The following is a 26,903-nucleotide window of genomic DNA, read 5'->3' as shown; positions in this document are numbered from 1 at the left end:
ATGTCCTGTATTTAACTACTACAGTCAAAAATTACATGTATTGTATCTACATGTGGTTAACATCAAACCCAAAGACGTCTGCAGTTTAGCTGAAATGATCATTGCATAGGTTTTAATTTAGCTTTTAAATGTTTCAGAGTCTTTTTGAAAAGGAAAATGTAAATTACATAACTAGAGTAATATAATGAGGAAACAAAAATAGTCTTAAAGCAAAGATGCAAGATAAGTAAGAGACAGAAAAAATAGGGAGTTAGTAGATGACTAATACAGGGTACAAAAGCCACTACCTCCTGTAGCCTTTTCTTTTTTTTCAATTAAACCTCAATATATTCTCTGAATTGCTATGAATTTGCAGAGTTGTGCTCTAGGCTTACTGCTGTTGTATGAACTCCGATGCAAGGCAGCTCAATTGGTATAAAGATTAGCCCATGTCTTGGCAGAGGAGTTTTCTATTAGCCAGGCAGGCTACCTGAGCTAACACATCCAATCTGCTAGAGCGAGCCAATCTGACTGTATGGCTTCTCACCCCATTGCCAGTGCATCTCTGCCTCCGTAGGAAGCCATACGTTAAACCTCTTAGTGCAGCCCTGCCCTGTAAGGATTAACAGGCCACTGCTTTTGGTTCATTTAAGGGCAGTGCATCTGAATGATAATTAATGTGGTCCTAAAAGCTTGAAATATAGATTTATTGGAAGCTTTCCTGTCTCCTCCACAACAGCAATTTTAACTCCTGTGTTCTTAGCACAGCTCCCCTTTGGTACCTTGACTGCATGTGCCAGGCACAGCCCAGCAGACCACTAATCAGCTGCATCTGACTTATGGGCTCTCAAAGCAAAAAGCAAGTTATTCCATCGTGCAATACAAGGAAAGCACATCCCTGTGCCCAGCTACCAGCCCAGACACGTGCTGCTCCCTGTTATTTGACCTGACACTTCAAAAAGAGAGGAACCGCTGTTAATTAAGATGTGCCGCATCTGCCCTTAGCATGATGTATATAATACTCCTAATCATAGCTGCTCTTAACAAACAAAATATTTTGTTCAAGCAAATTTAATGAACTCATTACCAACTTTCACTACGTAGTCATGACAATAAACAGACCACTGAGCTTTAGAAGACAAGGTACCTGAAAGATTTCCTTATCTTGACACATGGCTGTTTCTCCTACATCTGAGAACGTTTTGAGATGTCCTGCACTGGGAGGAATCCATGGAGACTGCTGCCCAGGCAAAAGATAGGACTCCATTCCTTTGAGAAGTAATGTCTTGTCTGATCCCAAAGGCAGCATCTCTTCCAAGTGTTTCAGGCTGCTGTACGAGCACGGGATTCTCGAGATGTAGTTTGCTACAGCCAGAATTACGTTTGTTCTTCTGTTGTAGCTCTTATTCTTGGGTGGACAGGTGGCTAAACATTTACTCCAAAAGCCCTCCAACAAGCTTTCTGGAACAACATCATTGCCAAGCAAGCAAGCAAAGAGAGGGAGGTGTGTCATACTAAGACCCAACGCACGGCAAAGAGCTTCTCTGCAGTACATAACAGTGACCAGTTTGTCCAAGCAGAGCTTCTCAATGGAAAAATAGGGAGATGTATTATAGATGAGGTAGTCACTGTCTTGCCCAAGAATTCCTATGCAGTTATGTTGCAAACCATACGCAGCCACCTCAAAGTCTGCCTCCTGCAACGTGCACACTGTTTTTTGACCGAGTGACTTCAGGGCATACCGTGTAAAAGTAGGCAACGCTGAGGGAAGAACGAACATTCCTCTCCCCGGTTGTTTCCTGTGAGTCTTGACAAACTGAAACAGTGCAGCTATTTCCTTATAATTCTGCCACCTTCGTTTGATCCACTCATCTCTCTTCTTCTCTTCTACCACTCCATCAAAGTAAAACACCAGCGTGATACCAGCTGCTGTAAAAGCTTTAATAAAAGCCTCTAAATTGGCAAGGTACTCCCGCCACTGGCCACCGCACACCCAGGATTCCGGCGTGTACCAGTGCCTAACACAACTCATGGCATCTACTACGATAACAGGCGGGATATCTGGATGATCGATGCGATGCTTTTCCGCCACCTCTTTCAGATCTACCGTTCTGCAGGCGTCAGGGCAAACTCTTGTCACAAATCCCTGCAAGCCTTTAATGCCCATGGTTGATCTCTGAAACTCAAAGCAGCCTGAAAGAAGAAAAATAAAAACAGAATTCCAAAATGCAGCACTAAGAAATATAATAAAATGCTAGTTTGTTAAACAAACGAACAAAAAAGAACATTTAGAAACTGAGCAGGTATTTCTCTGCTTTTGCTAATAGCTTTTTTTTTTCTTTTATTAATCCTGGCCTTTAAACTATCTGACCCAGTTTTCATCCCAGCAACAAACTGGACATAAAGCCTATTTGCTTTGCCTTCCATCTCCGTTTTTTGTATCAGTGAAAACTGTAATAATCAAAATGTTTTCATCTGCATGACTTTAAACATTTCAGATGAAGTGTTAAAATGTATACATTGCTAGAAAAACAGATACAGATGTAATTTAAAGCTTTATATCATCTCAGCTGACAATGTGCAACACAGGACTTAATGGCTTACTTTTCACACTAAAAGTATGTGACATCTTGTATTTAGATGAAAAAAATACTAAGTAACTTTGGAAAGTGGTCCTGTACCTTGAGTGTTCAAATTGCTCAGCTACCGTCACAGTTTACAGGCAGCACTCCATCAGTGTGGTGCCAGCTGCATGCAATACTGACTTCCCCAACATTATTGGCACTGTCAGTTTGCTTTGAATCAGAAACTGAATCCATTTTACCATGCTGGCATTTGAAAACATAGTTAAGTTTCACGGCATGTTTAAAGAATTACAGGCTTACCTATACTTGGTGAATCTACAAATTTGACTATCATGAATAGTGAAGTTATTAAACGGGATTTCTAACATGCACAGCAATTTTGAACAAATCTATTTTAAAAGACACACGTGCAAATCTTAAGTAGAAAATACATAATTAAAAATTGAACGTCTCATTTTTTGTTTACAAAACACCAAGAGATTGAAGCATAGTCTCCAAATTCTGTGGCAGAACTTTATTTAGCATCCTGAATGAACCAATATATGTGTTCCATAAAAAGAGAGTCGTGGGATAAAATTAAAACCACAGATGACTTCTGTTTTTATTTCTAGAAATCTCAGTGCAAATTAGTTTGGCAAAACTTTGACATTAGATGTGCTCTTTCCTCTACTACAACAGTGATTTCCTTTACCACACCACCATTTTAAAGGACCTTCCAATGAAAACTGGAAGTGACAACGCTGACCTTCTCATCAAGTTTTGTTTTGTTCTTTATTCACAGAAAATATGTTTTGCTTTTATTTTGATTTTATTTGAAAGTAAAATCCTTTCTCAGTTGCACAGTGAAGACATTCAATATGCTTTAATTAATTAGGTACTTTTTTGTTGTTGTTTCTCACTGTTGGTTTCTGACATTTCAATTACAGACTGTCTCAGGAGTGTTACATTACAATAAACATGCTTCTGATATATACAAAACAAACTGAATTCAAAAAAGTACTGTGAATTGACAACTTTTAAAGGTATTTCAGTTCTTCTTCCTTGGAGTTTGAAATACTTAATACCTTTCAGATACAGTTTCTGAATACCATCCTCTTTAATGCAATATGAAATACACGAATTTACATACAACATAAGGCATGGGTACGCAAGGTAGGGCATCGCTTTCTCAGCAGCGCTACTTCCAGTGATACCTGGGTGCCTTTAACACCCCAGCCATTTGCTTTTCCAGGACAGCTCCACCTCTGATTGCAAACGGTTTGAGCACTGGCAGATTATCTATCACTTTCCTTGGAGATCTAGCAGCAAGCGTGAAGATCTTCACCTTTCAGGCTCTAACTTGAGCAGTCAGACTAAATGTTCAGTACCCAGATGCAGTATGCCATTGCAGGTCTTACTGCTGCAGAAACGTGCTGTGCCCAAGCGTTACTTATAATTCAGTACAGATTCCGGCCTTGGTGGCTGCACACCTAGAGCAGGAAGTGTGGTAAAACAACTTACTGGCTGTACCATGTTATATTAAATTGAAAGAGCTATTTCCTTTAACCTTCAAACTCTTGTATCTGAAGCATTCCTCTTGCCTAACAGTTTACGCACTGTGACACTGACATTATCAGAAAAATCTCCATGACCAGTAACAGCTTGGCCTAATCAACAGAAAGTTAACAGCCAAGCACATAAGCAAGAATCTTGGGCGCTATTACCATTTTAACATTATCACAAACATCTGCTGAAAACGTAATAATATTAATAAAAAGAATTTATATTCTTTCACTCATCCTGTTTTTCTTTCTTTCTTTCATCCAGGAGCCTCCATGTTAAGGGAAACTCTCTCTCTATATATTCTGATACCGTAGTGGATTTCACCACAATATCAGAAAAAAAAGATAAGATCTACTGCCTTGAGAAGAACGTCAATAATGGTGGAAGAAGGATTAAAGCACTGGATGTTGGAACTTTCAGTTTCTTAAGAGTGGCAAACTTGCATGTTTTGTGCAACAGATGAACGTTTTAAAGCCGGATGTTTATTTTTCTGTGAAACTGAGATCTCAGGTTTACACGGGATCTCAGCTGCAAGGCTAAAAAATGTTTTTTATTCTCAGAAAATAAAATCTGCAGGAAGAAGAAGAAAACCCTCCACCACCCGAGTAATCAGCGGTGTCTTCCTTCCTTCCGATGTTTACACAAGCACCGGGATTCACGGGAGACCCCTGCTACTGCCGGCGAGCCGAACGCCCGTTGAGTTCACCCCGCCAGCACCCCCACCACCACGACAGGGATTTTATTGTCCCCCCAGCGAGGCGCAGCACCGCTGCCGGCACCCCCAACCGCCCTCGCAGAGTGCCCTCCGGCCGGGGAGGAACAAGGGGCAAAGTCCCCCCGCCCCCTTCGCCGCCGCGGCCCGGCCTCAAGAGGCCGAGCCCCCCACGGGGCCATGCTGAGGGGGGGGGCCCCCCTCGCACCCCCCCGCCCACCCGCCTCGGCCGCTAAACGGCCGCTGACGGCACCCCCGGCACTGACCCGAGCCTGCGCTTCCGCTTCCCCGCGGGCGGGGCTGCGCATGCGCGCAGTGGTCGGGCCGGGCCCTGCTGAGGGGCCGTGGGGGAGCCGCGGGGCGGCTGCGGAGGGGCCGCGGGCAGCGCAATGGCGGCCGGTGGTGGTGGTGTGGGGGAGCGGGGTCGTCCGCGGCATGGTGTCCCCCGGCACTGTGCGGGCACCGTGGGGCTGAAGGGCTCGGTGTGGCCCAGAACAACCCCGGGCAGAACGAGGGAGGGGGAGATGAAAGAGGCACGCACAGTGGAGCAGTTTAAAAAAATATATAAAAAAAGTCAACAAAATACCCACTGAAGTAGTTTGAAAAATAAAAAACAACAAAACACCCACTGAAGCAGTTTTAAAAAAAATACAACAACAAAAAAAACAACACAGAACCCCAAGCTTCACATCCAAGATTTATGTCACCTTTTGGCTGCGCAGCCTATTGACCGCCGTGCTGGGGGAAAAACAGCGGGGTTTGATCAACAAAGCGGCCCCTGGGACCTGGAGGGCAAAACTGGGGGGGTCGAGGGCAAAACTGGGGGGCCAGATTGGGTCTCCTTGGCTTTGTGGTGAGCGGGGAGCCCTGCGGCAGGCCCACCTCCGCCCTGCAGGCAACAGGTGGGGGCCTGGATAACTCCACATGTTTTCAGGGGGGAAGGAGGGGGCCGGGGAGCCGATGGAGGGCTGAGATCAGATGTTACTGCCGGTGAAAAATTAAACAGAGCGGTGCTCTGGGGAGCACAGATTAATATATTTGGTGACTCCGCGCGCACAAAGCCTCGCCATTGTGGCCGTGTCTGAATGCCTGTGAATAGGACGGAGCATATGTGGCCTGTCACCGCAGGTGCCCACATCTGTTCGTCTCCGGGCAGATGCTCTCAGAAAAGGGGAGAACATTTCCAAAAGCACGGGCCCGCCCCATCCATACCCATCCTCTGCCTCGTAATCACCTTCTGTGGAGCAGTTTCTGCCCCCTCCCTGCACATACGAAGATGCGGAGAGATGCGGAAAGAAATGGAAACAACGCAAATTGGAAGTGGCTCGGAAAGCCCTGAAAACATATGATCAGACTGCTGCCACCTCCCAAAGTTTATTAGGAGCAGGTTTTGCGCTGCAGCCAGCACACAATACACAAGATGTGCACACCGTGCGATGGGGGTTGCGGGCCACAGGGGAACAGAAAACCCCTTCATGCATGAAACGCGGTACAGTATAGCGGCACGCTGTGCTGACTGTCACAGGGAAGGAGCTCTTTGGAGTAGCAGTTTGCAGTTACTCTTTGGAGTTCTGGCTTAAGATGATGATAAATAAAGCCAGGCGAAAAGGAAGAGGGGGGTTCCCCGTGAGAAATGGTGAACGCGGTAAGAGGTCGGTAGCAGAGGGGAATATTTCCAGCCATCCCGCGAAATCTCATTGCCAGAGTGCAACATGTTTTTCTGAGAAGTGCTATAACACTTTTTTTTCCCCTGTGTGCATGATTTGAGCCAGCTCACGGCCTGTCCCCCCTGCACAAGGACAATGCCACTAAGGCAACCCGGGCCACAGCTCCGCAGGGGCCTACACTGGCCTTGCCTGACAGGGCCGGTGGTGTGCTTGGGGTTGTAGGGTGTTTTGGGTTGGTTGGTGGTCAGCACAGGAATCGTGGTTTCTAGTATGGTTAAGGTCGCAAGCCTGGGGTTAAAAGGGGCAGGCGAGGCCGCTTCTGTAGCTGTAGGGCTGAGCTGTACCCAAGCAGGGCACGGAAGGAGCGGTAACTTAAGTACCACACCTCTTCTGCTGCCGAGGTGAAGAAACAGGGTGGAAGGTTCATCCGTTTCAACAGATTGGAGGTCGAGGGAGTGAGCAGGCCTTCATCCAGCCTAGGGACACCCAGGGGAAGGTGTCTTCCCCGGCTGGGGTGAGCCCAAGGCCCGGAGGATGGCAGGGAGCAAGGAAGGGGGGAGGCTCCCCCACGGCCAGCCCGCAGCAGGGATGTGCAGCCCACCGCAACCCTTCCCGTTTTGGGAGCGTGCTCGCACACACACGAGTGGCCAATTTTATCCCTCGCAGTTTCCCACAAGCAAAATCGCGTCGGAAACGCGCCAGGGAGAAAACCCAAACAAACAAGTAGCGCAGGGGAGCGGGGGCGGCGGCGGGGGGGGGGGGGGGGGGCGGGGGGGCTCGCTTTCTCCTCGTGTGCCATCAGAAAAACACATATAGGGGCCACTTTGGGATTTGCCCGGGGAAGGGTTGGAGAGCAGCTGGCTGCGGTAATCTCATCGGGAGACAAAGGAATGCCCCGCCGGTCCTAGGATCACAGGTAAACACACAGCCATTGTCATGAAAATGAGGGGCTAGGATAGGGCTGGAGCAGATGATTTGCGATTTGAAAAAGGGGGCTGGGGGGGGGGGGGGGAGGGAGGGAAGGCCCGGAGCTGCTTATCTATCATCTGGCCTCTCTGTGTGCCAGCTGAGCCACGCGACTGCCCTTTCTTATTCTAATCAGCACATGCCTTTGCAACTTTCGGCTAACCTACATGCGCAACTTGGTAATCCCCCTCCCCGCACACGGCAAGCGCGGCCCGGCGCCCCCGGGGGACCGCGGGCGGGGGTCGGGGCCCGGGGGCGAGGGACTCAGCGCCCCGGGGGGGGGGGGGGGGGGGGGGGGGGGGGCATGGGCAGCACGGCGGGCACCGCGCCGAGCCCCGGCCGCCGGGGACGCGGCTCCCGGTTCCCCGGCCGGCCCCGGGGACACCTGACGGGGGGCTGCGGCGGAGGGGCTCCCGCATGCCTCCGGAGGGGCTAGGGAGCTAATTAAAATATTATGCACACTCGGCTACACATAGCTCCACACGTACGGCGGCGCACCGTTCGCCATATGCCCGCGGCCCCCCGGCCCGGGCGAGGGAGGCTCGCACGGCGGTGAATTCAGCGCCTCGCCCCTCATTAGCAGCCCCCCCCCCCACCCCCCCCCCCCCCCCCTTTGGAAGTGACTTTTCCCATAATCTGGCTTGTTTGGAAATAGCGGCCGGTGGGATGCTCTCGGCTTGCAAACCCTCGCCGGGGAGCGGGGGCATCGAGCGGAGGCCGGCGGCGGGACCCCCGGGCTGGGAGCCGCTCCCCGAGGGCAGAGCCGGGCTAAGCCGGGCCAAACCGGGCCGGGCCGGGCCGGGCCGGGCCGGCGGTGGCGGGCAGCATCGCGGGGGGAGCGCGGTGCGGAGACACGCGGTTGGGAGCGAAAAAGCGCCATTTGGTTAGGAGCAGATGGCTGGCTAGGGGGCTGATCGCGTCTAAAGGCGTGTCATCCCCCTTCAGCGAGAATCCCTAAGGGCTCCCCTTGTCTTCAAAATCAATGAAAATTAAAGTGCAGAGAATGGATGAATAGTTAGACCTCGAGTCCCTCCTTTGTTCGCCTCAGCTACTGGTGGGCAGGAGTTAAACTACAACAGCCTCCTATAGAAACACTTAAGTTAAACAGTCTCCCCGTTAGCCCGGCATCTGAAAGAGAGAGGGAGAGGGGGGAAAAAAGCAGAAAAAGGAGCTTTCTGCTTGATTTCCCCAATACAGAATCGCGTGGCATAAATTAAGCCGGAGAAGAATGAGCGCCGTGGGCAGGATCCTGCCGGCTCTCACGGCGCCTTTCAGTCACGCTCAGCAGCGGTAATCGAGAAATCTGTGCCACGTCAATTTAACAAATACCCGGTACCGAAGGGGGGTTGTTAAGGATTTGGGGGCAAGGGGTTTTTTTTTTTTTCGGGGCTTTTTTTTTTTTTTCCCGCTAGGTTAAAGCCCTCGCGCGTGTAACTTTTTATTTCCACTTTTTTAAGCAAGGGGATGCTACTGGACCAACTTTCTACCTCTCGTTGATTAAAAGATCCCTGGTGGTACACCACGTCTCACCGACGTGTCACCTCCAAATTTCAAGAGATGTTCCCCCCCCCCAGTCCACTTGCTTAGGGGGGGGATCTGCTTTTTTTTTTTTCTTTTTTCTTTCCATTTTTTTTTTTCCCTCCCCACTCTCTCCCTTTCCCTGGGGATAACCCTGCAGGCAAGTTCGCGAAGCAGCGGCGAAGCCACTCGAAAAGATGTTGACGCTAGGTGGCAAAAGTAATTTACGGTTCGTGCCGCCGGGGCTGCCGGGTGCGCGGCGCCCAGGCGCCCGCCCGCTGCCCGCTGCCCCCTGCCCGCTTCGGGGGCCGCTTTCCCCGTTTCGCCCCCGGTCCCCGGACGAGAGCATCCTCCCCTCTGCCTGCCCAGAGCCTCGGCACGGCGCTGCCCGGCCGCGGGCGCGGGGGAAAAGCAAACATTCCTGCACATTTCAGCTTTCTCTGGAGGGTCGGGGGCGGGGAGGGGAGGGGGAAGAGCCTTCTCCTCGTCTACCTGCGTGCAGAGGGCTCCTTGGGCCCCGACTGGGTTTAAGGGAGGTAGAGGGGCTGGCTGCTTGATAAAGTACCTGCCTAGGTTTGGGGTGGGTGTCGCAAACGCCCCGCAGATGAACGTGGGCAGCCGCAGTCCTGGAGCAGTCAAGAAGAGCTGGGCTGAATGAACTCATTAGTGATTTTCTTTTAATTGGTATTACCCAGTGCTTTTACTTTAAGAAGTCTTTAAGATTTTTTTTTTTCCTAGCGCATTGTAAGATAATTTGTGATCAAGACATCTGCTTCAATGAAAGTCACATTTTGCCATGCAAATGCACGTTTCAGCCCAATAAAGTCGCCATAATAAGGCTTTTAGCACGGCATACCTACAGTGAGGTTATTGTAGCCAAATCCTCTCCTTTCGCACACAAGCTTAATCTGTGCTGAAATGATCTGTTACAATTAAAATGACATTTACAGAGACAGTTACACCTTGCATCCTAATGAATCCGCCTGCGCCTACCGAAGGTGTTTAACAGAAGGCCCCAACAAAGTGGAAAACCCCGCTTCGAGTGACATGCCAGAGTCGCCCTCAAACTTTTATCCCCCGCTTCCATCCGTCATTAAGAAGCTGCTCAAACGGTAATCATCTCTGCTCCTCTTTCACCGCCCCAGTAAACTCCTTTTCGATGTTTTTAAGGTCAAAACAAAAGTTCTAGTGTCTGATGGATATGTAAAAAAATAATAAGGTGACGGTTGGTGTGTAAAGTCTTTTTTTTTTTTTTTTTTTTTTTTTTACGGAGGGGGGAAGTGCTGGAAGGGATTTCTTTAAAAAATGTGCGGACATTGTTGTAGAGGCAGTAGCGTGCGCCGAGGGGAGCTCTTTCTCTCCCTCGCATTGTGCAGGGAGCAGGTGCTGTCTACATTACCATACAGCTGAGAGCACAAAGAGCTAACTGATTCAGCCCTCACACAATAACAAACGGCCTTAATGACAGCCACGCGAACGACACACACCAAACTCACTTTTTACTAAGCTGAAGCAGGAAAAAAAAAAAAAAAAAAAAGAGAGAGAGAGAGAGGGAGAGAGGTTGCTGGTGATGATGATAATAATCATACAGGGGTGTAGGACCCGGCAGGAGCGGGGAGCTCTTTCCGCCAGCGGTGGTCGTGGGGACGGGACCCGCAGCGCCCCGCTCCCGGGACCCCCCCGGGGACGGCGGGCAGCGGGCTCCGCCGGATCCCCCGAGCCCCCCGGACCCCTGAAGCCCCCCGGACCCCTGAAGCCCCCCGTGCCCGTGCGGGCGGGACGGGTGCTGCGAGCGGAGCCCGGGGCAGGGCGGTCCGGGGCTGGATTCGCTCGCATCCCCCCCCCCGCTCCCAATTATCCCGCTTATACCGGGGGCAATGCGGTGTGAGTTTAAAGGGATCGGATTTCCCTCGCTGCCGCCCGCCTTCCCCCGTTCCCTTTAAAGCCCCTCGGAAGGGGGCACGGTCGCCGGGCGACTTTCGGGGGGCACGGCGGCGCTGCCCGCGGCCCCGGGGGCTCGTTCTCCCGGTGCGGAGGGGGTGCTGCCCTCTGCCCGGAGCAGGAGGGGGATTCTCGCGGTTACCAAATTTGCAGGAATGTAAATGAGCACGTTTTGTGAGCGCGGAGGGGAGAGGGGGAGGAGGGTTGCACATTTTACAGCTCACTGACCATTTGGCGATCCATTGAGAGGAGGGTTTGGAAAAGTGGCTCCTTTGTGACAGCTCTAGCCAGATTGGGGGGCTGCTCATTTGCATCTCATTAGGCATGCAGGCGGCCGGCGGGATATAAGGGAGGCAGGCGCCCAAGGAGAGGCAGATCCTTAGCGCTTCACCCTCGGAGAGAGCCGCCGAGCCGCGGCGCAGAGCAGGCACCCCCTGCCCCCCCGCAGGAGCACCCCCGGACACTGCTGCTGCTGCTGCTGCCGCCGTCGGGACACGAGCTTGTTGTAGTTGGCCGGGATTCCTCTAAAAAACAAAAGGAAGCCCACGACGACGAACGAGAGCTTCGCTTCTTTCGCAAAAAAAGAAAAAAAAAAGAAAAGAATAATAATAATAATAAAAAAAAAGGGGGGGGGATCAAGGCTCCGACGTGACCCGCAAGCCGCCGCTGCCGCTCGCCGCCTCCCAGCCCCGACGTGCGCAGGGCGAGCGCAGCCGCGCAGAGCCGCTCCCGCACCGCGCCGCACCGGGAACTACCGCGCTGCCGCCTCGTCCGCCGCCGCCTCGGCAGGGATTTCCAGAGCGCCGACTTTTTTCTTTCCTTTTTTTTTTTTTTTTTTTTTTTTAATCTTCCTCGGCAAGCCTTTTCTCTGCCTCTGTTGGGAATTAAGTTGCTTTTTTTTGAGTTTTGATATTTTTATTTTTTTTTTTTCCTGGCGAAAAGGAGGAGCACCGTGGATTGGGAAAGAAAGAGAGTTTAGCAGATCAATCGTAAACTTTTTTTTTCCTTCTTTTTTTTTTTTTTTTTCTATTTTTGCCATCCGAAAGAGCTGTCAGTCGGCGACAGGCTACACCCAGAGGTGTCAGCAGAGGGGGAAAAAAAAAAAAGTCAGAGCCGCTCCTGAAAGAAGGAGACCGTGACAGTAACTCTTCCAGCTCCGCTGGGGCGAGCGGCTTTGGCCGCTTCGTGATTCTTTCTTTTAATTTCCCCCGAGAGACACTTTCCCCTTTCCCCCCCGCAGACAAGACAAGGGGGAGGAACGCGAGGGCACCAGAGCTGCCCCTCCAACATGGGAGGTCGGTTCCTGCTGGCGCTCGCCCTCCTCTCGGTGCTGCCCTGCCGCCGCCAGGTACGTGAGGGGGGACGGGGGGACGGGGGGACGGGGACCCGGACGCCCCCTCGGGGTTCCCCGCGGCGGCCGGTGGGGGGGCAGAGGGCAGGGGGGCAGCCGTCGGGGCACGGGGCCGCTCCGCGGGCTGACGGCCCCTGTCCCCGTCCCCGTCCCCGCCAGGTGTCCGGCTCCGGGGTGTTCGAGCTGAAGCTGCAGGAGTTCGTCAACAAGAAGGGGCTCCTCAGCAACCGCAACTGCTGCCGGGGGGGCGGCCCCGGCGGCGCCGGGCTGCAGCAGTGCGACTGCAAGACCTTCTTCCGCGTCTGCCTCAAGCACTACCAGGCCAGCGTGTCCCCCGAGCCGCCCTGCACCTACGGCAGCGCCATCACCCCCGTGCTCGGCGCCAACTCCTTCAGCGTCCCCGACGGGGCGGGCGGCGCCGACCCCGCCTTCAGCAACCCCATCCGCTTCCCCTTCGGCTTCACCTGGCCCGTAAGTGAGGGGGGACGCGGGGGGGTGGCAGGGAGGGCGACCCCGGGGTGGGGGCCGGCGGTGCTGCCCCCCGGCCCCGGCCGCGCTCACACCGTCGCGGCGGGTTGTCTCTGCCTCTTGTCTCCGCAGGGCACCTTCTCGCTCATCATCGAGGCTCTCCACACGGACTCGCCCGACGACCTCACCACAGGTACCTGGCCCCCCACAGACCCCTCCCCAGAGCCACCCCCCTGCCAGGGAGGCACGCAGCCCCCCTCACCCCGTCTCCGCGGTCCCCATCCCACCAGACACCCCCCTGTGAGCATCCCCCCGCCTGCTCTGGGCACCCTGATCACGCTTCTCCTCTCCGCGCAGAAAACCCCGAGCGCCTCATCAGCCGCCTGGCCACCCAGAGGCACTTGGCGGTGGGCGAGGAGTGGTCCCAGGACCTGCACAGCAGCGGCCGCACTGACCTCAAGTACTCGTACCGCTTCGTCTGTGACGAGCACTACTACGGAGAAGGCTGCTCCGTCTTCTGCCGCCCCCGGGACGATGCCTTCGGTCACTTCACTTGCGGAGAGCGTGGCGAGAAAGTCTGCAACCCGGGCTGGAAGGGCCAGTACTGCACTGAGCGTGAGTGTCCACCTTCGTGTCTCGCTGGGTGCGGCCGTGTCCCCTGGGCTCCCTGGGAGGTGTTTCCCTGACATCAGGCCCCATGGGAGAGGGGGAACCGAGCCGGAGCGCGTGGAGGGCCGGTGCAGTGTGCAGGCTTTACTGGTGTGGGGGACAGGGGGTCCTCAGCCTTACCACAGAAAGTTAACTCAGGCAGCTCCACCTCGAGCTAATAAAATGTCAGTGCCAACATCACACTCTTGCTCATTCACTGTAGTTGTCAAATCTGGTGGCAGAATGTTCAGCAGTTGCTTGAGGATGTACTAAAATGCATCAGGAGCCCTTTTTACACCTAGCCACCCCTTCAGCCTTGGTACGTTGATATCATCGTTATGGGGTACATGGCTCCAGGAAAGGAAGTTAGGCCTCGGCAACATCCATGTGGCAGGCCTAACGGTAGGCTTGTTGCTGTCTGATGTCTTGCCACCTTGTCTTGAAAAAAGTAGTGGGAGAGCCAAGATATGCCCTGTGGCCTGGAGGCTGCACATTTCTCATTTGGGGTACTCACACGCGGCCACTGACAGAGACTTTTGCACCTGGAGCCACAGGTCAGCTTCTTCCCCACTGCTCTCCTGTGACATTGCTGTGTTCATTGCTACTGACAGAACAGGACACGGGACGTGAGTTTTAAAGTGAGCCTGATCCTGAAACTGTTCAGGAATGTGGTGTACTGATGTAGCAGGAAAAGGTGGGCTAGTAAGTAGATCACAGAGAGGACAGGTAGCCAGAGATGTCAGGTACCACCGGTTTTTATGAGATTACCCCCCTTTGTAGACACATAGCGGCATACAGGCAAACACACACGCAGAGCTCCTGCTGCGGTGTGTGATGGCATTCTCTGTTTGTGTGTACACATATGTCTGAAGTACACTGGCAGATGATGCACTGAGTGCTCCCCTCCAGTCATCAGAGGGCCAGGTGGGCTGAGAGGAAGCAGCTATAGCCTGTAAAGCAGCCTCTCTGTTTTCTTTATTTTGTTCAAAGCCCACCTACACTGTGGTCTCAGCTGAGCTGCTATCGAATGATCTCAGATTGATTATTCACACCGTCAGTGGCTGCTAAGATGCTTTTAGCAGTTCATGGTACGATGTTGCACAATAAACAACAGGCAAAGGGGCTTGCATTTCCTTTGATAGCGTTTTAAATAGGATCTACAACCTTTCCCATGATCAAAAGTGCCTATCCCGGTTGTGTCAAGGGGTGGGGAAAAAGGAAGCATTTTGATAATGAGCTCTTTCGGGGCTGTCAGCACTTTTGGATGCCTGTGCACTGCCGCTCTTCCCCCAGCAAAGCAGAACGCTGTCCATCTTTCTCGACTCGTTGTGCGTGCTGCTCTGCTTTCCGTCTCAGAAAACACAGCACAGCAGCAGCACAAACCCACTAGGCGCTGGAGCTGTGTTTATGTGTGCATGCAAAAAGAATGTTTTCCTGTTAGCAAGCCGAGTTCCCAGTGGCAGATTGCTTCCCGTCTACTTGCCCTCGGCTCCATTCTTTCCAACTTTGAGGCGATCCGATTATCAGCACTGATTCTTTCTCCCCTCCACCCCCCTTCCCCTCGCATGCCATTGTCTCCGGCTGGCTTTGTTGAATTAAAACTTTGCAGTGCCTGCTTAATGAGTTCCATAACCAGGCAAAGTAATGAGCAGAAGTCCCTTTTTCCCTCCCCTCATCCTCCCTCCTGCTGGCCCGCTTACCTCTTTACCATGCCCGGACCCACCCGCCCCTGCTCCGAGCGGGGCGGGGAGGGGGGGGAGGAGGGAGGAAGAACTTTAGACTTATTTATTTGAATAAGAAAAAAAGTTTTTGCAGCGAAATCACGCGCGTGCCATAGATTAGCTGTGGGCAGGGATAGGCTGCCCGGCCGCCGGCACTGGCCCCATTGGCTCCGGGGCTGGGGGTATTGTTGCAGTGGGGCAGCTGCTGGGAGAGAATAGACAATAGAGCAGCTGTCTTGCACTGGCACCCTGCACACCAGCTGTCCACTCTTATCTACACACACACTTTCGGGGGATATTAAGAGGTGGAGCTGTGTGCATAGAATTGGAAAAAAGGACTTCTGACCCTCGCTGGGAAGGGAAGGGGGGCGAGGGGCTGTGGGGAAGGCAGCAATTGTGAGCCCTCTTTTGTCTGTGTGCAACTGTATTAAGAAGAATGCTCATCCCTGGCGATAAGTAAAGTGCCCAGCTACCAGGCGAGATCAATACTCCTGCAGGCTCCAGAGATTAACTCAGCTGCTATTAACTGCCCGGACCTAGCAAAAGGGGCTGGCTCCCCACCCACAAGGTGCTCTCAGGAGGGGACTTTGAAAAGGGAGGCGTTGGGCCCTGGAGCTTATGCCTCTCCCTCCTTGGTCTGTTTACAGCGATTTGTTTGCCTGGATGTGACGAGCAGCATGGCTTTTGCGACAAACCTGGGGAATGCAAGTAAGTTTTCCACTACCCCCCCCCCCTTCTTTGTCTTTAACTTCAATGCTCTGGTGCTAAACAAGCCATCAGTCCTTCGAGGGTCAGTTTAAATGCCTTTCTTCATATTAGATGGTAATTCGAGAAATCCAGGTGATGCCAGATCAAAGTATTAAACTACAAGTCAAACATCAGTGCCATTAATATTAACCTAAGGAGTTTACAGTGCTGTGTGTAAGGTTTAGCTGTTTGTTATTAGAGTAAACAAATTAACTACCTGCAACTGTGGCTCTGTCTAAGGAAGTGGAAGAAATAGCTGGGACTGATGAAAGCTGATGCTACAGTTGGACTCGGTGACTTTCTCAGATGAAGGATCACTGAAGGCTTTTAGGAAACTTGATCCCTGGCATCAGTGTGTTTGCAGAGTTTGCTATAGGGTTTCCAAATGTGAGAAGTCTAAATCTGACGAGACTTTGTTGTCAACTTTTTTTTTTTTTTTTTTTTTTTTTTTTTCAGATGCAGAGTGGGTTGGCAGGGACGATATTGTGATGAGTGCATCCGATACCCAGGCTGCCTTCATGGTACCTGTCAGCAGCCGTGGCAGTGCAACTGCCAGGAAGGCTGGGGTGGCCTTTTCTGCAACCAGGGTAAGTCCTCAGACATTGCCTGAGAATCTGTCTTAAAATGCAGAAAGAAGGCTGCTATTTCTAGCTCATCTGTGCTAGCCTAACCTTGCAGAGGAACAAGTATCTTGACAGATTTCTCTCTCTCTTTTTTTTTTTTTTCCAATGTTTTACAGACCTGAACTACTGCACCCACCACAAGCCGTGCAAGAATGGTGCCACATGCACGAACACTGGTCAGGGGAGCTACACTTGTTCTTGCCGGCCTGGGTACACAGGCTCCAACTGCGAGATTGAAATCAATGAATGTGATGCCAACCCTTGCAAGAACGGTGGAAGTTGCACTGTAAGTCTCAGTCACTTGTGCAGTATGAAACCCCAAGGGGCGAGTTAATGTCAGTTCTACTGATTTTCAGAATCCGTTTCTGGATCTCAAAACAACTTCAGGTAAATATTTTGAACATTTCTTGTGTCTTTCCCCCAGGATCTCGAGAACAGCTATTCTTGTACCTGCCCACCGGGCTTCTATGGTAAAAACTGTGAGCTGAGCGCCATGACCTGTGCTGATGGACCGTGCTTCAACGGTGGGCGATGCACCGACAACCCTGATGGGGGATACAGCTGCCGCTGCCCACTGGGTTATTCTGGGTTCAACTGTGAAAAGAAAATTGATTACTGCAGTTCCAGCCCTTGTGCTAATGGTAAGGCCAAATATACTACGGTGACCTTCTGAAAGGAGAACAACCGGTTGCTTTTGCTACTGGTCTGGAGTTCATAATAAAGCCCAGTGATAAACCATGGGCTATGTCATGTCAATGGTTGACTTGGTGGAGGAAGTGTGCTTAAACGTAATGGTGTGGCATGGGTCACTGCTACAGATAATGTTTTCTTAAGGGGTCACTGTGGTGGGGTAACTTTGCCTGAAGCTTCACGTGTAAAACTGTGGAGGATTATACTTCTAAATGATTTATAGACACTCTTTGGGATCTATGGATACGAAATGCCATACTAATACTAAGTATTATTATTACTTATAATCTGGCAATAGTAATCTTCCTGCTTTGACTAATGTAGTGAAGATTTTCTTTAATGCAGTCCTCCTTATTCAGTGCCGCTTTACCTCTGTAATGTGAGATTGTGGTGTGAACCTGATCTGGACTATCTTCATTGTCCCAGCTAAGTGCAATGTCAAAAAGGGAATAGAATGGTGAATAAAAAATAGATCCAATTAAGAAATACCTTCCTTTAAAAAAAATACGTACTTTTATGGTTGCTCAGACTTGGCAAAGATGGGGCTAACCTCTCAAAAGGGAAGTTTTTCTCAGCTGTGGCTTGTGGCGATGACCCTGAGAGCAGCACTCAGGGCACACTGCGGGGAGGGTGTGACTGCAGCACACTCAGCCTTCGTGCCCTTAATGTCTCGCAGGAGCTCAGTGCGTTGATCTGGGGAACTCGTACATATGCCAGTGCCAGGCTGGCTTCACTGGGAGACACTGTGATGACAACGTGGACGACTGTGCCTCCTTCCCCTGTGTCAACGGAGGGACCTGCCAGGACGGGATCAATGACTATTCCTGCACCTGCCCCCCTGGATACAACGGGAAGAACTGCAGCACCCCAGTGAGCAGATGCGAGCACAACCCTTGCCACAACGGGGCCACCTGCCACGAGAGAAGCAACCGCTACGTGTGTGAGTGTGCTCGGGGCTACGGCGGGCTCAACTGCCAGTTCTTGCTCCCCGAGCCGCCTCAGGGACCGGTGATTGTTGACTTCACCGAGAAGTACACGGAGGGCCAGAACGGCCAGTTCCCCTGGATTGCGGTGTGTGCCGGGATTATTCTGGTCCTCATGCTGCTGCTGGGGTGTGCCGCCGTGGTCGTCTGCGTCAGGCTTAAGGTGCAGAAGAGGCACCACCAGCCGGACGCCTGCAGGAGCGAAACAGAGACCATGAACAACCTGGCGAACTGCCAGCGTGAGAAGGACATTTCCATAAGTGTCATTGGTGCCACTCAGATTAAAAACACAAATAAGAAAGTAGACTTTCACAGTGATAACTCTGATAAAAATGGCTACAAAGTTAGATACCCATCCGTGGATTACAATTTGGTGCATGAACTCAAGAATGAGGACTCTGTTAAAGAGGAGCATGGCAAATGTGAAGCCAAGTGTGAAACGTATGATTCAGAGGCAGAGGAGAAAAGTGCAGTACAGCTAAAAAGGTATTGTTCATACTCGAGTGCTGGGGGTGGCTTTACTCTGGAGGGTGCGCGTCTTAGAGGTAGCGTTAAGCAACAGCCATCTGACATATGTTGTCTGTCTTTGTCTTCAGTAGTGATACTTCTGAAAGAAAACGGCCAGATTCAGTATATTCCACTTCAAAGGACACAAAGTACCAGTCGGTGTACGTCATATCAGAAGAGAAAGATGAGTGCATCATAGCAACTGAGGTTAGTATCCCACCTGGCAGTCGGACAAGACTTGGTGCGCGATCCCCATCCAATGCAGGTCGGGGCAGCCAAGCTGTTCTCTGTGCGGCTACAGTGGTTTGAACCTGTTGAAATCTGGCCGTCTTGAGTTTATGGTGCTGCAGGTGTTGTAAAAAATTGCTCTGGATTAAGATAAGTCCAGTGGGTGTTAGAGGGACAGTGACATTTGCAGGCAAGGGTACAGCTATAGTGTGGTTGTGGTCTACTGACTCACCCCTTTGTATGCTTCATGCGGAGCCTGTTCTTGCTTGGCATGAAGGTGAAGTCCTGAACCTCTGCAGCCTTACTGTCCTCTTCTTACTGTTTATTAACCTCTTCTGGTCTATGTTTGTGTTTTCTCCCAACAGGTGTAAAACAGACATGATATGGCAAAGATGTTGTTCAAAACAATTTCAAAGGAGACGTGCCCCAATGAATGCTGCTGAAAGAGGAATGGGAGATAGATTCCTTCACTGACTGCTGCTGAGAAACTAAATTCAGGCTTGAGCTGGTTCTCTACTGAAGTTAGCAAAGTGACTGCAAAATAAAGAAACAAGATGGACACCAGGCAAGGGTCTGTGTTCAAGGATTACTGTTGCACTGCCTTTTATGAATTTTATCATTGCACTATGGTCAGTTGCTTTTCTATATATATTTAAATGAATGGACTTAATTACTACATAAGAAGCATGCACTGCCTGAAGTGTATATTTTGGATTCTTATGAGCCAGTCTTTTCTTGAATTAGAGACACAAACACTGCCTTTATTGTCTTTTTTGATACTAAAATGTGTTTTTACTAGGTGAGAAAAAGTGTGTTATTTTTTTGAATCTGTAAAAATATTTTCATGATAATTGTAAAGCTTGAGTATTTTGTGATGTCCATTTTTTTATAATTTAAATTTTTTGGTAAATATGTACAAAGGCACTTCGGGTCTATGTGACTATATTTTTTTGTATATAAATGTATTTATGGAATATTGTGCAAATGTTATTTGAGTTTTTTTTACCGTTTTGTTAATGAAGAAATTCATTTTTAAAATATTTTTCCAAAATAAATATTATTAATGATAACTGAAGTCCTATGTTTGTTTCATAACTGATGATGAACTGGACTGAACCTTGCGACCAGATATCTGACAGGTTTCTGAAGACTTATTGGGAGACGGGGCAGGACCAATACCTATCACAAAGTGTGGGGAACAACTTGTTCTATGTAGACCCTTCTTTCCCCTCCTGACTTCCTGAACTGTTGACCCCATTGTCATGCTCACCCTTATCCCAAAGGCAAATGTCTGTCAAAACCTTGAGTAATGTTTGCTCAGTCCTGTTGGGTTGTGTATATATAAACACATAAGGCATCACTTCCCAAGGAAGAGCCACGCAGATGCGCTCCGTTGCAATACAAGCACAGGGCTTGTCCTGACTCCGCTCTTCATTTCTTGCAACCTCAAACACTTGCCCGGAGTCATGGGGAGTTTGGGACACCAAGGGCATGCCTTGATCCTGGTCCTTGGTCCAGGGCATGCTTCTGGTACCCACCCATGGGACTTGAGCTCCCCCAGTCACACCAACCTGGGGCTGGCCCTTCCCTCCCCAGGAAAAGGGGACACTGAGTTAACTGATGGCCACAACTCTCCTGACTGTGATATCTGCCTAAAGTACCAGTTGTGTCTTTAGTTTCAGCTCTGCCCTTGGTGCCTGCTACCATCATCATACGGGCGCAGTGTGTGACCCCATCCCCTGGCTTGGCCTCAAATTCCTAGGCTGTTTAGTTTGCCCTAACTAACTCTCCTTTGGGTTGTGCTTGTTAGTTAGCAGAGACCCTTTGGAAACATGCAAAGTGTTCTTCCATCTCAAGAAAAAGAAGGAAAATCTAGGAAATAATTTCTTTTTTGACCCATTAAAGCCAATCCCACCCCAATTGTTGTGGGCCACCTCTCACAGCCTCTGGGAGCTGATAAAAATAGTTCGCTCCCATTCACTTCAGTGGAGGTGGATGTGGATGCTATCCTAAATGCAAAGGATGGGATAGCACATGTAATCAAGCAATAATGGCAACTGGTGATCTGTATCTAAATTCTATATGTGCTCACCTTATTTTAGTGTACAGGAATGTGAGAACAACTAGAACTGTACTTCTGTGTGGGGTCGGTAGAAAACACCCTGACTGCAGGGGCTTGTCCATCTATAGGGTCGTCTCACTAAGCCAATCCTTAGACAAGATCACAGAATCACAGAATCATCTAGGTTGGAAGAGACCTCCAAGATCACCTAGTCCAACCTCTGACCTAACACTAACAAGTCCTCCACTAAACCATATCACTAAGTTCAACATCTAAACGTCTCTTAAAGACCTCCAGGGACGGTGACTCCACCACTTCCCTGGGCAGCCCATTCCAATGCCTAACAACCCTTTCAGTAAAGAAATTCTTCCTAATATCCAACCTAAACCTCCCCTGGCGCAACTTTAGCCCATTTGCCCTCATCCTGTCACCAGGCACATGGGAGAATAGACCAAACCCTACCTCGCTACAGCCTCCTTGAAGGTACCTGTAGAGAGAGAAGGTACCTACAGAGATCTACCAACTCACTTCCCATGAAGTGACCCAATAGGGTATATATCCTCTTCATTTAACCCCAAATGTCTTTTTAGGGAAGGTTTTCATAAGGACAGTGACATGAGGTACTAAAAAGCAGCCTGTGAGTGATGGTCTGAACAGCATTTTCAAGCTGGACGGTCACATAACATCCTGCCGATAATCAGTCAATAAATCACACGGTGACCCAGGCATGACAGTGTGCATGGCAGCAGGGTGCTCAGAGCAACGTAATCTCCCATTGGACAACTGTGCTCGGGCAGGTTTTATTGCTGCCTCTGCTGCTGACTTGCTTTCCAACCTCGAGCAAATTGCTTAATTTCTCTGTTTCCTCTTCTTCCTAAGATTTTTTAGGGCCGACTTGCCTCGTGATCTGCTGCACTTTGCACAGTCAGTGCCAGGGTCTCAGCTGGGACCTCTTAATGCTGCTTCTGTATAAACAGCAGTAACAAGTGGAAGCCATTGATGGCTGAGTGCCTCTGTGATAACATTAGGTCTCCAGTTAATGTACCACTTAATGTACTGCCAGGTAAAGGTCCAGAGAAGCACGCAGCTCCTTGCTCTGGTGAAGAGGCACAGAATCAGCATTTAAGCAGCTTTGCTTGAAGATAAAACGTCTTCAGAAAGCTCAGTTTGTCCCAGTGTGAGAATTGCTAGATGTGCTGAGTTTGGGGAATAAAGGAAACAGTACTGTGGGCAAAGAGAAGAGCAGGGTCTTGTTCTTCTGAAGCCCCTTCTGAAACGACAGCTTCGCAGATGAGCTGAATGGCTTTTCCAGCTTCTATTCTGAGCAGAGCTGGGGCTCTTGCCACATGCAGGATTTATTTCTTGCACAGTTACCAAGTCCCCCACACCTGCACGCATATGCAGGGGTTCCTGGTGATCAGATTGAGGTGTGCAGTGGGGAGCGATGGATCCTTGCTCCACATCATTAGCACCTGGTTCTTTTGGGAGAAAAAAGGACGATTTGAGCAGTGCACGGAGGTTACGCAGGTGGCTGTGCGCTCCTGTCTGCCCAGCCCTGTGCGCAGGGAGAAGGCTGGTCGGCTGCCAAAAAGCAGCAGGACCCCCCTGTCAGCAGGGTGTCCAAAAGTCCTCCCCGGTCTAAAAAGAGAGGAGAGCTGGCCTGGGGAGGCCGTTTAGCCAGAACAGCTGAGAATTCAGGGCCTGATCCAATGCCCATTAAAAATAATGGAAAGGCTCCAACAAGCTGCGGGGGCACGTGGCAGCGTGCCCCCCCTGGCGCAGCACATCCCTGGGGCAGCGGCACGCACCCACGCAGCGAGAAAGCCCGAGGCTGCTCTAGCCAGGTCTGTCCCTCCCCGGGGCTTCATCCCCTGGGACAGGGGTGTCCCTTCTCACTGGAGAGGGCACACCCAGGCTCTGCCCCTACCTGAGAAGGAAGTGGTGGCATCCCACAAAGTTTTTGGTGTGGGGAGTTTTTAAGTGAGACACGGGAAGCGTCAGGCTCAGGCAGCATGTCTTAGGTTTAACTGCAAGACCTGGGTTTATAAATTGCTTTAAATTGATATTTGTACTTTGTGCAGAAGGGCCTGGGCGTCAGGAAACTTGGGTACTATTCCTGGCTCCACCACAGGCTCGATGTGTGACCTTGGGAGAGGAAGGATGGTCTGGTGGTCAAGGCGCTGCAGAGGGACCCAGGAGGGCCCCCTTCTATTTCCAGTGCTCCCTCCAGACTTCCTGTGCAACCTTGGACCTGGGTCACTTAATCTTTCCAGGGCCTAAGGAAAATGGGGGCCTCCTGGTTGTGCTGGGAGGGAGAAGGTCACTGGTACTTCTGAGAGGATATTGTGGCGGTGGGGAATGTTAAAATACCCTCCAAGGTGAGTGAAGCTGTTTCCTATCCCCGCATGTCTGATTGCTTGTCTGTGAGATGGCGAGCTATTTTTGTAAAGCGCTTCAAGATGCTTGCAGGGAATAAAGAACCCTTCACAATTGAAACATCCATCATTTGAGGGAGGATGAGTGAGCCCTGTGCTGGCAGCAAGCAGACATGCTGGTGGGGGCTGGATGCTGCTGTGTGTAGGGCATGCGCTGTGTGCCCCTGGCCCAGGACAGATGCCACCTGAGGCAGCGTTCATGTGGGGAGCAGAGCAGAGCCCAAAGGGCCAGCAGCCTCTGCTCATGTGGTATGGGGATCCTCTCAGCTCCCTTCCCTCCTGCGGAGCCATTCATTTCACCTGGCTGTTAAGACTTGTTACCTACCTCTGTTACCTACCGTGCAAGTCAGAGAAATCAAGAACTTGGCTGGAAAAGACATAATGTGCTCTATGGGACAGATTTTTAGAAAAAAAACAAGGCTTTAATCTCCTAAACTCACTGCTCACACCCACACTGGGGATGACTCCTGCTCTGTGCCTGAGGACAGCCTAGGACGCTGCTCGCTGTAGGGACAAAAGCATGGCAGGGAAGACTGTAGCCATGCACCAGCACAAATAATCATGCTCCTGGGACCAGGAGACATTTAATTTCCCAGCAGAGATGCACCCAGAGCATCTCACTTAGCACCGTGCTGAAGCTTGCTCCGCGGCGTGGAGGAGGAATGTCGTGTGTCAGCTGTGGGGTAGCTGTATGGGCAGTGCAGACTCATGCCAGCTGCTCAGGGCTGCTATATAAACATGGCATTGTTTACACAAAAGCTTGCTCAACACGTGGGCTATATAAGACCGTGATGATCTTTTTCCTGGTACAAAACTACAGCAACAGAACGGCCAGTGTGGATGCAGCTATGTTGAAATAAAGGTCACATACAGCGCAAAGAAATTCCCTTCCCTTGTTTATTTATCTAAACTGCGCTGGCAAAAGCGACTTTATGCCACTGTGTTCTCCAAGGCACAGTTGTGCTGCTATGGAGATGCAGGTATAAATCAGAAGACGCACAGCTGCTTGGGCAAGGCTTGAGCACTGAGGTTGCGTGGGCTCACACAACTTGGTGCGTGCATCTCCACGGGGAGGTTCTCCAGCGCGCTGAAGGCTGAGCAGGAGAAAGGATAGGGAGGGGGTGTCCTCTGTTCTCTTTTGTAACATGAAACTTGAACTTTGTGAGGACAGCACTTTCCATGGGAAAGGACAGAGCAGGAGAAATTCTGACCAGCCCTCGGTGTCAGGAGGAGATGCTCTGCAAAGTCACTTCTATAGCCAGCTCCCAGCACCACCAGGCTCTCAGCACTGCAGAGGGCTGGTGAGCATTTCGAACCAGAATTTTTACCTGCCAGAAAATTACAGTTTTGCAGAAGATTTCCAAGTCATTATTTTTAAAAAGGTTATTTTCAGTGGAGAAGCTGTTTTGCAGTTATGGTAAACTGAAATACACTCTTGAAAAGCTCCTATGGGTTTCACTTTCTCCCTAAAGCAAGATAGCAAAATGACAAGTAAGTAAGTGTTTCCCGGCAGACAGCAAGTTAGCTGAAAACTTCCTTTCTTCCTCTTCTTTTTTTTTTTTTTTTTTTTTCCTCTTTAATTTCAAAAATAGAATCAATCTGGAAACTCTGTCCTATTAACAAGTTGCATATAATTTTACTTTTGATTTTGCTTTAGAATGTGAACCTTTTTAAAGCTAAGTTCTCCCCCTCACCACATCTCCTGGCCCTAATAAGTAGCACGTTAGTGGCCTGAGGAAGGCGGTGTTAAACACAAGCCAATTTCATGGTTTGGCCACATGTCATAAAATACTTTCAATGGTAACCTGCACAAGGGAAAACTGGAATCCTCAGGAACAGCTGATTACATAAGGCACAAAGCATTATGAGAAATAAGCTCCTAGGGTAAAAGGCTAGTGCTTTACCAGTAATAACCTCTCTGGTGTGTTTTCAAGAAGCATAGAGTCAAAATACCTCAACTGCATTTAAAAAAAAAAAAAGTATAGCAGAGAATGAGGCCTTCAGTACTTGGACCTGAGTTCTACATCCAGGACAATTTGGCTATTGCTTGCGTGTTTTCCTTTTCAAGACACTAAGAAGTTTTCCTTTATGAGGTTTTCCATATATGCAAACATGGGTGTTTACAAAGGCCACCTGTCTGAAAAATGTAAGCCCCTTGCTTTGCTCTGGCTTTACCTTGTTTTGAATCAAAGGGACCGTGGCATGCTCCACTGCCCGCAGTGGTGATGGTTTGGCACAGCTGCCGCTGTTGCGGGCGTCTTTGGAAAAGTTGGATGCCCGGCGCGCTCGCTCAAAGCGAGCTGGACTGTTCAGAACAAAAAATATAACATATCGTGCTTGTTGTAGCTCGTACCTGAATTTTCTGTCTTAATTTCTATATCGGCTTAAAGAAAGGAGCCACAAAAAATGTACAATGTTGTGTAAGTTCTTCTCATTTGCTTCAGGAAGTGTTATCTGGAATGGCAGTTGTGAGCACACAAACTCAGCAGACTTATCTGCGTTATCTAATTACCAGACTATAAAGTTCTGCTGACATTTCCTTTTGATAAATACAATACACTGCTTTCTTTATCTATCTGTATTAAACAATGTTCTCCTAAATCCAACCCCATGCATGCCTTTAACTTAAACTATGTTACAAAACACAAGACCAACAGAAATGTTGCCACAACTTCAACAGCCATAAATGAAAACAGTGGCTTTCAGATGAAAAATATTACCTAATGGTGGTACGAAACCATTGCAAATCTCAATGTTTAAACTATGAACAAGCATGAAACAGATTTGACTGATGTTTATTAAGCAAAAAGAGAAAGCTGGAAAAAGGAAAAGGTAACAGAGTGCTAATATAGGTATGCTTGCATTCCTGCACTGCTCTGGATGTGTTTAACTATGTGCAGAAATATATTAGTGTCTATCATAGGATTTTCAAACTGCAATTGCTAGAGCTGGCTGGGCTTTCAAAGCTCACTTCTGCATGTGCACAAGGAGAGTTTCGCATGGTTGTTGACAGTGGCTGTCCTCTTCACATCTGACTGCCTGTATGGCCTGCGTGGTCACTCATTACCTACACTTGTCCTGGGCAGACTGCTCTAGGTTGTCCCTGCTCGAGCAGAGGTTGGACGAGATGGCCTCCAGAGGGCCCTGCCAACCTCAACCATTCTGTGGTTTAGCGTGTGGCTATGCCCCTATCACCAACTAACCGGGGCACGTCCAAGAACAGAGGCTGCACAAGCTTTCGGCAACAGATATGGGATGGATGCTCAGAGCTTTTTAAACCTATGTTTACAGTAAAAAATTAAAAGAGCCTGTAAGTGACAAAGCTGCATTACCACACTGGGGTAATTTGCAAATGCAGCTTGTAGATCAAAGGTAGCCAGCAAGTACTGAGGATGTTCCAAGGAGCACAGTGCATTTGGTAGGAAAGATACCCATTTTTTTTTTTTTTTGTCAGAAATGTTAAAGGAAGTGTTAATAACTGGAATAAATAACAGGTGCTGGGAACAGCTGTTACTGATTAATGACTTGTC

General features: G+C 49.9%; 2 protein-coding genes across 9 annotated transcripts in view; one reads left to right on the top strand and one right to left on the bottom strand.

Moving 5' to 3' along the window:
• Positions 1-11,276, bottom strand: part of FAM120B (family with sequence similarity 120 member B) — a 60,501-nt gene extending 49,225 nt beyond the window's left edge. For 2 of the 6 annotated variants that reach the window (XR_014582323.1, XM_083831051.1), the window contains exons 1-3: positions 5,085-5,155; positions 3,694-4,033; positions 1,127-2,172 (exon numbers count right to left, since the gene is read on the bottom strand). Coding sequence is in view for 5 of the 6 variants with exons in the window: in XM_083831051.1 (XP_083687177.1) it covers positions 1,127-2,146 (1,020 nt within the window). In the remaining variant the exon portion in view is untranslated. Of the gene's footprint in view, positions 1-1,126; positions 2,173-3,693; positions 4,034-5,084; positions 5,156-11,138 lie in introns of those variants that run through there. The other 4 variants (XM_083831052.1, XM_083831053.1, XM_083831054.1 and 1 more) reach the window with 4 other exon arrangements.
• DLL1 (delta like canonical Notch ligand 1) lies at positions 7,323-19,946 on the top strand. 3 transcript variants are annotated; one of them, XM_083831050.1, is made up of 13 exons: positions 7,323-7,401; positions 9,920-10,081; positions 12,151-12,258; positions 12,421-12,732; positions 12,862-12,922; positions 13,087-13,344; positions 15,746-15,806; positions 16,302-16,432; positions 16,585-16,754; positions 16,893-17,109; positions 17,835-18,627; positions 18,741-18,855; positions 19,242-19,946. In XM_083831050.1, exons 3-13 carry the CDS (start codon positions 12,199-12,201, stop codon positions 19,245-19,247), a joined length of 2,184 nt encoding a protein of 727 aa, XP_083687176.1. In that variant the 5' UTR covers positions 7,323-7,401; positions 9,920-10,081; positions 12,151-12,198; the 3' UTR covers positions 19,248-19,946. The 3 variants fall into 3 exon arrangements, with proteins under 3 accessions (XP_083687176.1, XP_083687174.1, XP_083687175.1); XM_083831048.1 differs by having other exon boundaries at positions 18,738-18,855; XM_083831049.1 differs by lacking the exon at positions 9,920-10,081 and having other exon boundaries at positions 7,365-7,401; positions 18,738-18,855.
• The last annotated feature ends 6,957 nt before the right edge of the window (positions 19,947-26,903 follow it).

The sequence above is a fragment of the Anser anser genome (assembly GCF_964211835.1).
Source record: "Anser anser genome assembly, chromosome: 3".
Lineage (NCBI taxonomy): Eukaryota > Metazoa > Chordata > Aves > Anseriformes > Anatidae > Anser > Anser anser.
This window is presented reverse-complemented; position numbering and strand designations above follow the sequence as displayed.